Source organism: Buteo buteo, chromosome 5 (assembly GCF_964188355.1).
Source record: "Buteo buteo chromosome 5, bButBut1.hap1.1, whole genome shotgun sequence".
Taxonomy (NCBI): Eukaryota; Metazoa; Chordata; class Aves; order Accipitriformes; family Accipitridae; genus Buteo; species Buteo buteo.
In genome coordinates this window covers 30666329-30679509 of record NC_134175.1, presented here as the reverse complement: position 1 = coordinate 30679509, position 13181 = coordinate 30666329, and the positions used below count along the sequence as shown (strand labels likewise).

Here is a 13181-nt window from a genome sequence, read left to right as displayed (position 1 = left end):
CCTCGCCTCGCCTCACCTCAGCACACCGCACCCCCCCCTTCCCCCCCCCACTTCACAGCCCCCGACCCAGCCACCTGACAGGGCGGGCGGGAAAGCACGGACCCTCGCCTCAGAGCACTCAGTGGCGCAAGCAGGTGTAGGACTGTTGGCCGGAGGGTGGGAAAGATAAAAATGTCCGCCCCGAAAAAGGCCGCAGGAGGCTCCCGTCAGCGGCGGCAGCCTCTTCTCCCCGCAGCGGCGTCCTGGCGTCCTGCGGTTGTCCGCCAGGCTGGCGGCAGCGTTTGCTGCGGGTCAGGTACAGGTGGGCGGCCAGCACCGCAGAGGTGGGAGTTATGGCTGGCTAACGTGTGCTCAGAGGTGGTGTGCTCACTTCTAAAAATACAGGCAATTTTTTTTTTTTTTTTTTTAAATAAATTCTTTGGACTGCTTTCCCCGGGTGCTGCAGCAGCGAGTCTCACGGTGTTGAGTTGCATGGTGGGTGGTTTGAACGTCCTTTGCTGTATTCCTACCTTCAACACTTAGTGGATTAGTTCATAAGAGAAGTAATTTGATTTCTGAATGCTCAGTGTCCCGTGTAGTCTAGGAAAATAGTTAACAAAAATTTACACCATAAATATACTATATGGTTCAAATAAAGCTATCGAAGAGAATTCACTTACATGGCATATAGCAGTTTACTGAGCATCATTAGCCAGCTTTTCGCAGTTGATGCCATTTGGGGGTACGCTGTGGAGAGAAGCCTTTGTGCACACAGAAGGAACCTTCCTTTTCTCATAATTTCTACCATTACCAGGTGACCTCCTAGTGTTGTAGGACTGCATCTCTGATTAGGTTTTCCTTAACAGTCCAGGCAGCAAACTGTAAGAAGTTAATGAAACTTTCAGTCTAGACACCTACCACATATACTGATCCCCCTCTGTAACACATGACTTAAAAGAAGACTAACCGCTTAGAGGTTGAATAATGTCTATAAATGTTGGAAGTACTCTAAATGTAAATACAAACAGAACTGGTGATAGTAACCTAGCCATATAAAAACCAAAGTGAAGCAGAGGGCCTGATTGTCCGCTCTGTAAACTGACATTGTGCGGATGTGAAGAAGCAGAATATGAGCCCCAGTACTTTTAGATAGGTAATCCTGTCAGTTCCCAGGTTTCTTAAATGCAATACATTGTGAGATCTAAATTGTAAACTAAAATTCAGGGGTTTGTGCTTAATGGGGTGCATAGCCTTGCAGAGTGAACAATGTTTTTAGGAAACACGTGAGGCATTTTGTTTAGAAATCTCTCTGCCACTATATTTATATGCAAATTAATATGCTGACCATTTTTATAATGGGAATTTCATTAGAGCTCTTAAGATGAAACTTTTTCTTCTCTTTTTGTTACTTGGAGTAAGCTAATGGCACCAATTTGTTGAGTGGAAAGCATCAGTTCCAGGTGCCCTGAAGGTTTATGTATTGTTATCCTTCTTTTCCGGAAGGCAATCTGAATGTAGGACAAACCCAGGACATGAGAGATTGTAGGTTTTTTCCTGGTCTCTGTCATGCTTTGCTTTGTGATCATAGGAAGTACACTTAGGTGTTTTGTTCTGGTTTTCCATTTAAAAAATACAGTTAAAGCTGTGTTGGGAAAGTGCTATAGAAATCTAAGTACTATTAGGTATAGCATTTTTAATTAATTTACACACTTGTATTTCTAGAGTGTATTTCTTTTCTATAGATGACTATCAGTGTACTCATTTGAATTATTATGTAATTTCTATGTATTTTAAGCTTTTAAAAAAATCTTATAGTATTTTCTAACCTAGGTGTGGATTCTGTGAATATAGGATAATTTAATGAGACAATTCTCTGTAGGATAACATGTGTTTTTATTAAATAATAAATATAGTTTTAATATGTTTTAGTTAATGAATATGTTTTCAGGAGGAAGGCAGTTCTAAAACTGGTATGCTTTAGAATTTTAGGTGAGCCTCAGCAAAGACAATTAAAATGGCATGTAATATGGATTATCCAAATTCATTCTTTTAAAAAAGGGAGAATTAAACTCTAAATGGAAATAACGAAACACATAATGTACAGAAATGATGTGTTTTGTATGTGTTCTTCATGTTTTTCTCCAAGTCACATATCAAACTAGAACTACTAACATCTAAAACAAGAGCACATATAAAAATGAAGAATGACCAAAATGTTTCAGGAGAAATGTTATTACTGTGCAGAGTACTGTGGGCTAGCACCACCAGTGCTTTGACCATGCAGCTTCCGTGTGTGGTTACTAACCACAAAAGCCAAAGATCAGCACTTTAAAATCAAATACACAGGACACTATTTATATATAAAGTCACAAGTGCAAAGGTAAGGAAAAGCGGGAACAGAAATGTTCAGAACACTGCACTCTATCAGGAATATTTTATTTTTGCAGGAGAGAAAGATCATCAGTGGTGAGCAACTGTACATCCTGGTTGTACCTGGAGATGTAAATAATTTTTCTGTTAAGGAAACCAGTCCTTTTATCTTTGAAGTAAATAGTTGCCTTACCACTAATTTCCTAAGGAGCAGAAGCATGCCTACCATATTAGCATTTTTCTGTATGTCCAATCTGCACATAATTAAAATAAAGTTGCTGATTTATGCAAGTGTGTATAATTAGCTTAGAAACAATGTCTTCTCTACTCTCATGGTTTCTTTCACAAGACTATCTAACCAGGAAATTTCCATGTTGACATATCTTTACTGAATGGTAGACAAGGTATTTTTTACGTAGCTATTATTTCTTTAAACCTGATCACAGTTATGAATTCAGGTGTTTTAATTGGATTCAAATACAAACTTTTTAATGATGTACAGCATTCACAACAGTCAGAGATCGCAGGATTTCATACTTGTCTATGGCATCTTGTGTTTTTCTCTGTATTAAATATAACTTTCAGTCCTTAGCAGACTGGAGGAGTAGATCACAGAGCAAAGCATGTAACTTTGCTAGCCTATTGTGCTAAGAATGTTATGATCTTTGCTCAGCTATTTCTAAATTATTTAAATATGAATGGGCATTTCGAGGACATATTGTACATACTGAGCTTTTATATCCTTGTTAGACTTTCCACTTGCATCATTTACATCTAACAAAACCAAAATTACACATACAGGATAATATCTCAGATCTGTACCTTAAGCCAAGCTCGCATAGATTTGAGTGTAAATTCGGACTGAAGCTATGTAATGGCAACATATTGGAATCGGGATTTATTTTTTAGTTCATTGTAACATATATTTGAGGTGTAAGTTATCTGTATATGCTTAGTAGTCAACAGGTCTCTTGTGAGTATAGAGATAGGCTAGAATGAAGAACTGATATTCTGAAAGAATTGTCATAAAAGAAATGGAAAATGCTTGTCATCTTCTATAACCTATAATTATGTCAAAGATAATGGGATATAGATTTATAATCAGGCAATATTGTGAATATTTTAGAATTGCTTTACAATGCTATTTTATTTACTTTTAAAATGTATTTTTATGCGATTGGTAAAACATACACTGACTTCTACCCTTGCTTTTTATTTGTAACAAATCCATAGAAATAACACCACCATTTTTCACATAGTTTGGATCTGAACAAAATCATTGACATACACTGCAGCTCCTGTTGGCCTGTGTGCTTGGCATTTTCTCTCTGTATGTCATACGTGGCTAAGCTGGTGTATACTTGGATCAAGTCTGTGTGGGGATGTATCGGCAGCAGGCGCCACGGTGGATGTGGAAACTCGGAGACAGAGCAGTATAGACATAGCCCAAATGCTTTCTAGCACTTGTGCAAAGGTGCACTCTTCTGAGAATGATGAATAATAACAAATTTATCTTTCCGCATCATACAACTCATTTTCTAGTCCAGTGCAAAGGTGCAGTCTTTGATGAATAATAAAAAAGCCCTTTTTCTTTCCGTATCTTCTCAGAGAGACCAAAATAATTGTTAATATAGCTTGCCATAAGCTTGCAGCTCTGTGCATTTTATTGACTATATGAATTCATAATAACTCGTAGAGAGCAGGAGTTGTATTTTAAACAAATTCAAGCTGTTTTATTCTCTGCTCTCGGGCTTAGGCATTTCTAGTATCAGCTTCCATTTGTTACATGTGGTTGCAGTAAGTTACACACTTGTTCTATGAACAGGTATTAAGAGGAAGAAAAAGTGATTGCCCTAGCATTCATGTGTATAAACATTGTCATGGCCCACCAGAACAAACTAGTACATGCACATGCCTATTAGGACATGATATATTCAAATTTAGTTGGTAGTCTTGTGGAGTGGCTGCATGACTGTTGTGGTACTTGTGCAACTGTAGGTTTTCTCTTTTACCAGGTGATACTGGAAAAGTGTCTAAACTGTCATTGCCTGAGTTATTTCTGGCATGTTGTTAGGATTCGATCTCTAAAATCCTGTATTCTGAGCAGATTAAATTTCTTTTGTAACAAAAACTCATATTCTAGCAAAGGAATAAAAACCCAACAAACCAGCTAATTGAAATCATGCCCTTAAAGCCACCAGATATTTTTCAAATACAAGTATTTTTTTGTATCCAGTGTGACATCTGTTTTTGTGTGCATCTTACAATTTGCTGCATTTAACAAGCCTATCATTCTTACGATACTTCCTCTGTTCTTTACTAGTTTTTGTGCTGTATCTGGCATAATCACTTACTACTCATGCTGCTTTATCAGCATCCTCAATGAATGTTTTGTGAACTGACTTTCCACTTCATCTTTGAATTCAGCAGTTGTCAAAATGTATGTCAATGTAAATCTGTAGAAGTTATTTCATAGTTGTTGTAAGTTTTAAATTTTCATTAGCTGTAACAATGCAGATCCTAAATGGGTAAAAGTGCATTTGGCGTAGTGTATTGGTGGATGGCAGTGGCCAGAGTTTGAATCAAAGGATATCATCACTTGTGCATATTGTTCAATTATAAATTTCATTTGCAATGTATCTCAGAGTCTGTCGTCATATTAAAATGCTTTTGATGCCTATTATGAAGCTGCAGTGCTGGTTGATGTAATTTCATCCAGATCTACTTCTGTCAAATGGAATTTTAACTGTCCTGAGCTCCACTTCACATTTATGAAAGTTGGAGGGTTTATTCAATAAGGTTTAGTCACACCTTGATTGCAAAGCATGCACCATACATAAAAATTTTCATAAATGAAAAGGAGAAAATTTCCTTGTAATTTTATTTTTTCTCTTGAAGTATTTTGTCTTTTTAAAAAGCATATGAAAGTGAAAAAAATTCTTTTATGTTTTGTTTCTTATTATAGCTGTATTGTTCAGGTAGTGTATTTTTAACTTGAGATAAATCTTTCTAAATATCATTACATAATAGATACATCTTTTGGCATTCCACTGTTTATACAGATCTAAAAATTGACCTGTTGGAAGGATGCATAATATGTAGAGCAGGGTATGTAAAGAAACAAAGCACAATTGATTGCTCTGTCTAACCGTCCAATAATTTTTCAGTGCATTGGCCAAACTGAGTTGAAGGCACAAATATAAGTGAGTAATATAATAATGAGATGAGTGTGTAGGTAAAGGAGAATCCCCCATATTTGCATTCTTTTGGCCCTCGCTGAGGAAGACAGAACTCAACTATTACAAATTCTGTCTGACTGCAGCTGACAGCTGGTCGGTCTGCATTTAACTGGCTGGTCAACCAGTACCTGTGTAGATCAGGATTATCTACAGCATTTCTTGTGCCTTGTATAGCAGGACATGAGAGATTATCACAGGGGTTCTGAGTGTAGGTGACAGTAGTAATTTGTTGGAAACTAAGCATCAGCAGTTTTACTTGTGTTGCACCTTTTTTTTTTTTAAACTCTGGAATGATTTGTATGTATAAGAATCCTAGGGAACAGGGTTTAAATAAAATTTTACTTCCTGTGTGTCAGAGGAAGTGTGAAAACTGGAATCCCAAAGTCTCATAAAATGGAAATCAAAAGAAAAGAATGTAATTTGATTATTATTTGAAAGCCTCATGACAAGGGAAAGAGGAGCTGAAATGTGAATGTTGAAAACATGGATTTGGTAATACTACTATAACAAGTGCAAAGTGCCTCTTGGGGAGGGGGAGTTGATTGCCTTTTGTCCCCATGGAAGTAAACCCTTATCTGGACATTACTTCAGATTAAAAGTAACTTCATTTATATCTAGGATTTAAGTCTCTTTCCACAGGTCTGAAATGCTTTGATAAGTAACTGGTATCCCTCTCTTAAACTTTCCTTTCTCAAAGAGAAATTAAAAGTCACAGAGCCTTACAGCATTGCTTGGAGGACAGAGGTGCCTCAGTGTTGTCCTGCTCTCACTATGGGAAAATGGTATCTTAGTACTAGTATTCTGCATCCTACTGCTTTGCTTTTTTTTTTTTTTTTTTCTGCATGTCGGGAAAGGGTAGGAGAAAGTACAGGTATCACAGAGTAATGAGCTGGTTTCAATGGTATTCCTTGCTGTTTTCTCCACGCTCATGTTTCAAAGCAGAATACACTTTAAAATATTCTTAAAATTCACAAAATGGTCCATGGTAGTGATTACTGGTACTTTCCAGCTCATAGAGTTTGCCTTTGCATCTTTGAAGAGATGCTTCAGTTTTAACCCAGAGATGAACTAGTTTTATTTGTCTATTATGTAGTGTGATACTCTGTTTTCTACAGACAGCCTTGCCAGTGGAAGAAATATATCGTATCTGCTCATCCTTCATGGGCTGTTCATTGCTGTCTGAAGTGCAGTATTTTGCCCTTTTAAAGAGTTAAAAAAGAGCAAGGGGAAGAAATAGACTTCACTGTTTTCATTCAGTTAGAGCAGGGTTCAGATCTTTGAACAGATGTTATGGAAATAAACATTTTAAAATTCTAGCGGCATCTTGGCAAAGAAGGTGAAACTGCCTATCCTCTGTTTTTTCTTTTTCAAGTGTCAAACCAATTATGAGGAAGAACCTAAAAAGGACGTATATGGTAAAAGAGAAAGTAATAGGTTATAGCTAGCTAAACTTGATAAAAACAAAATAAGAAAATTCAGCTTGTTCCTTTCTTCTAGGTTAACAAGTCTTTCACAGTATACATAAACATTCAAATATTTAATCTTAACACCATCAAAATAGTTTCTTTTATAAAGCTATATATGCTGCACATGAACAGGAATTCTTGCCCAAATTGTGTATGTGAAGAATTGTAGCAATTATCCTCTGTCTGTATTTAAACTTTGAGCTTGAATACTTTGCACTTAAAAATATGAAATAGCCTTTTGAAGATACACTTCTGGCAGTTTTTTTTTATAATTTCCTTTTACAGATAGTCAAGTAGACATTGTCAAGAAAATTGTTTTATCTCTATAAAATATGTGCCTGAAATCTTCACAACCAAATAAATCAGGGGTAAAATATCCTTTAAAGAAGCCTTATCGACATAATTGAATAGAGATGTATAACTAGCATTGATGCTGTTACTTGTATATGTATGCTGTGATGTTGTATCGAAGAAGCAGAAGGAGAAGATAGATGACGTCTTGTGTGAAAACATTACTGCCAGATAAGACTTACTATGCTCTAAAGAGGCAAATTAGCAATATAAATAAGGAACTGGATAAAGCGTTCAGTGGTCAAACAAAACAGAAAGGCTTGTAGGGTGGTGAAAATAAATTAAATACTCTTGCTTTTAGTAATTTCCTAATAATTTTGTAGCCCTGCTTTGCAGCACTGGAAATGCCCACCTCACTTTGGCCACAGTGAAATGAGATGTCAGCGCAGTACCCTGTTGAGATACAAATTTGGGGACAATAATTTCAAATTGAAGATTAGAGGGGGGAATGTAGGTGTGTCACCCATGCATTATCCTTCATGGTAAGAGTGTGAAGTTTTAATTTCCAAATCAGTCATTCCTCCTGCATGGTTCTGTCCTGGCATTTGCTATGGTCATGGCATGATACGTACTCAGTTATAGTTGCCAGGCCAGTTAGTGAAGTGTGGTTACTACAGCAGCTGCTACAGCTCTTTCTGGGCTTGTACCCTGCAGATTTAAGGGAAATGGAGCTATAGCAGCAGCTGTCCCACAAAGATGCTGAAAAGTTGGGAAAAAGAACTAAGAAGCTGGTATTTTTTAAGCAAAAAAGGGGAAGACAAATGTAACACTTCCACATTTTGTTTTAATGAAAATTTATTTTAAATTGGGTGAGGCAGCCTAGGGAGTGGGTGCTTCACTGGATAGGGTCATAGATTTTCTACAGGAAGGATGGCCTTGCCTTAAAATGCTTCTGCTCTAGCTCATACCTCTACCAAACTGTTGAGAGCTGAAGAACTTTAATTGATTTAGGAGGGTTGTCCACACTTCTGGAATCATCTGTGGTCCTATTTCATACATTGGGCTAGAGCTTTCAGAAACTGGAGTACACTTAGGAAAGGACAGAAGCTTTAGCAGAAAATCCAGTGGTAGTTGAAGTCTCACTGAAATGCGTTGTTTTAACTTCTTATGCTCACGGATATCAAGTTATAACTCTGCAGCATCAGCAGTGAGGGGACACTTCAGTAGCATACCAGCATCAATGTCAAAGAACAGAACAGAAGGACATCCTCACCAGCACTAGTTTAGCAGAGGGGGGCTGAACTCAGTGAGATTGCTCTCTAGTGAACAGCAGTGGTGATGACAGAGGAGTGACTTCAGATGCTCTGATACGGTCTCTGGAAAAGCCTTTCCAAAGGCTTTTGGAGCCATGTAGGGGGTGTAGGGAGATTCACCTCCTTGTCCTTGGTTTGGATAATGGTTCCTTTCTAGATTAATACCACTGCCTCCTATCAGTGTGACTACAGTGACATTAAAGCTTGAATAATTCTCCATCTGCCATCAGTAGTACTTTTCTAATTAATAGGTTGAATCATTGAAGTTTTGAAGAATATATTATAATATTAGCTTATTAAATATTATTCCAAACTATGCTTTAAAGGAACCAAGTTTGCAGCAATTTAGTAAGATAGCTGCAATGAGGAAGTAAATTTGTGTTGTCCTGTACTGATGTTCCATGCTAGGCAGCTTGTACTTAGGAAATAGAAAACAAAATTTGGCATCATAAATATATTCATTAATGTTAATGTAATGATGATGACGACAGTTACAATGATGATAATTTTATTAAAAGATGGTTTGTAGAAAGTGGTCAAACTTTGCCTGAGTGTGGAAAAGCAGTTAATTGATGCCATGGTCTTTTATTATTCTCATTATGCTGTCTCACTAAGTATCCTTTTGAAACCAGTCTCATTGTTGTACCTTATAAGCACTTAACAGAAATGAGTTTGAGTGCTATTACTATTACTGTTACACTGCAATGTGGAGATTGTACACAGGCAAAATTCCATGTCCTAGTAAGGACTAAGGGCCACCTCAGCTTGGGTCACCTAGTGTTAGTTAATTGCCTACTCCTAAACATAGAGGACATTTCCCAGGAGCTCTGATCAAATCCAAAGGCACTTTGTTGTCAAACAACTTAGATCCTAGTTCATTTTTATGTTTATTCACCATCTTAACCAAACAGCTAATTCTTATACTAGGTGTTTGTCTGTGCGTCTTGTTTGAGAGACATTAGTAAGTTGTTTTTCTGGGGTACAGTTAAGATTCTTTGCACGTTTCTGTGCTGGCTACTGGTGGTTTTTTTTTTTGTAAAACATAGGTGGAGGAAAAGGTATATTTTCTAAGATAGATTAATGATTAAATCATTCACTGAAAGCCTCTCCCAAATTCTAGCTTTGTTTCCAAATGTGCTGAATCAAAATGTGTGCCCTTCTGGTAAAAATATTTGTGGAAATTTCGTGGTACACAGTAGTATTAAACCCAGTGTATTTTGAAGAAAAGCTATGGAAACAAATGGCTTGCAGTAATGAATTATTAAGAAACATTGGAAGGAATGTAACAATTTTCAGATTACTACTATGCATGTTACTTAGAAGTTTGGATTCCTCTTTTTGTTTAGAGCATGGCTGAGTCCCCCCCTTCAAATGCCCACTTCATGTACTCCCAAGTGGAAGTAACGGCTGCTAATACAAAGTGCTCAGCTGCTTTGCTAAAGTAAGCCACTAGGAACACAAAACTTCGATTTGTCTTTCCCAATAAATATGGAGTTTGGTTTCTCACTGCTGTGCTGATGTTTAAAACTCCAAAAAGCGTGGCTCAGCTACCTGTGAGAATGCTTGTCCTTCCATGATGACTCACTTAACTGGGGTCATGAAGCAGTTTTGTCAGAAGAAAGAGCTTTTCCTGCAGTTCATCTGCCTGACATGACGCTCCTTGCCACATCAATGGAAGTGCGCCCTGCTTTCACCTTCTGAACTAGATGGAAGCCCCATCTCTTGAGCCTTCAGCAACTCTCAGGAGAAAAAGCTACACGGTCTATGAATTAAATCCCCCCAAATCTTGTCCTTTTGACAGGACCAGAAGTGGAAGAGATTTCTGCACTCACATTTCAGAAAAGAGCACTGAGAGAACAGTGTTGATTAAGTTTATACAACCTGATGCATGTTGTTTGCTAACTCTGTTTGCTTTTTCCCTGTCTGACTTTATCGAACAATTAGAACCACCGAACACTGAGATCCTACAGTCAATTCTATGCAAATGAACTGATGGACTTGAATGGAGTCAGCTATGAGCAGTTGTATGAAAGAAACAGTCTCAGACACAGTTTTTCTAGGAAATGGGGGTATTCTGAGAATGATGTCCCTTTTTTTCCATGTCAGGTTTTGCTGTTAATTTTGAGAGTCCATACATTAAGGGAGTTAGTGTCCCAAGTGCTAGTGTAGTTTGGGGAGGGATCTTGTATAAATTGATTTTAAATCTTTCTGCAAGCTGCACCTCTTAATCTTCTTAAAAGGGTTTTGTCAAGAGAGTTAATGCTTATTAGTACCCGTCACCTAGTGCACAGTCAAAAAAAAGGAATGGGTGAAAATCTTACTTGAAATACTTCAAAAGGGAGCTGCTGTAGTTGGTTGTGGTTTGAAGTGATGAGAGGATGTCACTGTGATGTAGAAGCAACTGTATACACCAGAGAGTTATTCTTCTCATCTGTAGTTAATAAGGGTAAGTTGGAGTATAAATGAGGATAGATATTTAATCCCTCCTAGACTTAATTTAATAAGAAAGATGAGACAGAGATTCAGTGTGAGTAGGATTTGGGCTTCTTCCCTGAGACAAAGTTTTGGATCCCTTAAGTCTTTGATTCCAAAGAGGAATCTTTAAAAAAATCCTGTTGGAAGGAGTGCTTACACTGTGGATGTAACAAAAAGATTATAGAGATATGTATTTGTGAACTTAGTCTTTGTTCATTGTAAGTTACCTGACTTCAGTTCATTTAGAAGCTCATCCACTGGCTAAAAGAACATTTTTGTCAATAAAATTAACTAGCAGCATTTCAGTGAGTGATAGGTCTAATGACTACTGACAGTTGTCTATCTTCCTGGTACCCCTTTGTACATAAATGATTTCTGCATCTGATCCAGCATGATGTCCTGGGAACATTCTGTGTTTCTTTCTGTATGTAGTGGTAGGCATTTAGTCTGTTAGGAAACATTCTTTCTAATGCTTCAGCTAGTGGTTGGCTTACCTGCTGATTCATAATGTTTGATAATCACATTTAAAATATATGTTATGGAGCTAATTCACTTTAGTTTCATAAATACATAGTAGTTTTCTGAACCTGCTGTACTGCTGGTCAACATGCTACTTTGTTGGAGGAAGTTCTGTGATCTTATTTTTCTTGAAATCTTGTTGTTTTAAAGGTGTTACTATCATAGATTTTAAATATTTGGATTAAAACTCTTTACCCTTGCCAATGAAGGGTTAAGATTCTTGCTTGCGTATTTAATTTGTCCAACATTAAGAGACAGGAACTGCATGAAAGAGAATGTACTTTAATAAAGTTGTCTTTCTTGCTTGAAAGTGAGGAGAGAAAACAGAACACTCAAGTTAGTTTGTACCTGGTAAAATGCAGAAAAGAGATGGGGATATTGGAGTTACTGCTGATATTGAAAGCTTTTCTTTTAGCCAGATAAAGAACTTCCATTTTGGGCACCAATTCCACAGAGCTCTTGTATGTTTGGACTTCTGTTTATTCGTGTTCCTTTACAAACTTAGAATGATATATCATTATAAGCTCTTTAGGATAAGGACTGTATCATCATATATGCTTTTACAGTAATTGCTACAGCAGGACTTTGGTGCTAAATGGGGCTTCTGGACACTGCTGAAATGATAATAGTCATGCTCAAGTTGATAATGGACAGTTGTTAGGATGTTTTGAAAGGGTTTCATTACGTACCTGTACGTAATTGGTTTATATTATAGTGTGATGTTTAATGCAGACATTTGTAAGCTTGGTGCATGTAGGTGGGGATGTTTCTTTGATAAAGCCCTTGAGAATTTTGTCCTTTGTTTTCTTGCAGACCTTTGGAACGTTCCAGTGAAGATGTAGATATAATATTCACACGACTGAAAGAAGTGAAAGCTTTTGAGAAATTTCATCCAAACCTTCTCCAGCAGATATGTCTCTGTGGATATTATGAAAATCTGGAAAAAGGAATCACATGTAAGAGAGCTTCATATGATAGCCTATTTTATGTAGATAAAATTAGGGGTTAGGCTGGGATTGTCTCTAGGAGATTGATGAGAGAGCACAGTCAGTGGAATGGCCATAAAGGTGTTTACAGTCATAGTCATGGGGGAAGACAGGACTAAAGTGCTGCTTGCTCTACAAATGCAGTGTATAGTGAATCTATGGTAACAATGCACACATTATTGGATTTAGGACTTTGCCACTGTTTTGTTGCAAGATTAGAAGCAAGTCATTACACTTAAGCCTCATTCTTCCCCTGTAAATGTATTATTGATCTCTTTTGTAGGTGCTTTGTGATGTCAGGGGCAAAACTGTATCACCTAGGCATATCACTAATAGCGTGTGGTTTGCAGTCACTGAATAACACAAGACAGATTTGCAGAGCTGCATACTGTTGTGGGGTACAACAGCTCTGTGCCTTCTCTGGCAGCCCATGTGCCAGATGAAGGTGGATAGGTGTGCTTGGTCTATGAAGCTGAGATCAAATTAAGTGGTGGTCCTGTGATGGGAATGTGTGAGTTCCCAGAGCTGTACCAGGGGAATAGC

At 37.5% G+C, this 13181-nt stretch overlaps 1 protein-coding gene across 1 annotated transcript in view; it reads left to right on the top strand.

The window, feature by feature from the left end:
- LOC142031267 (rap guanine nucleotide exchange factor 4-like) overlaps positions 1-13181 on the top strand; it is a 56074-nt gene that overhangs the window by 665 nt on the left and 42228 nt on the right. The window contains exon 2 of the mRNA XM_075028434.1: positions 12466-12608. Coding sequence (XP_074884535.1) covers positions 12466-12608 — 143 coding nt within the window. The remainder of the gene's footprint in view (positions 1-12465; positions 12609-13181) is intronic.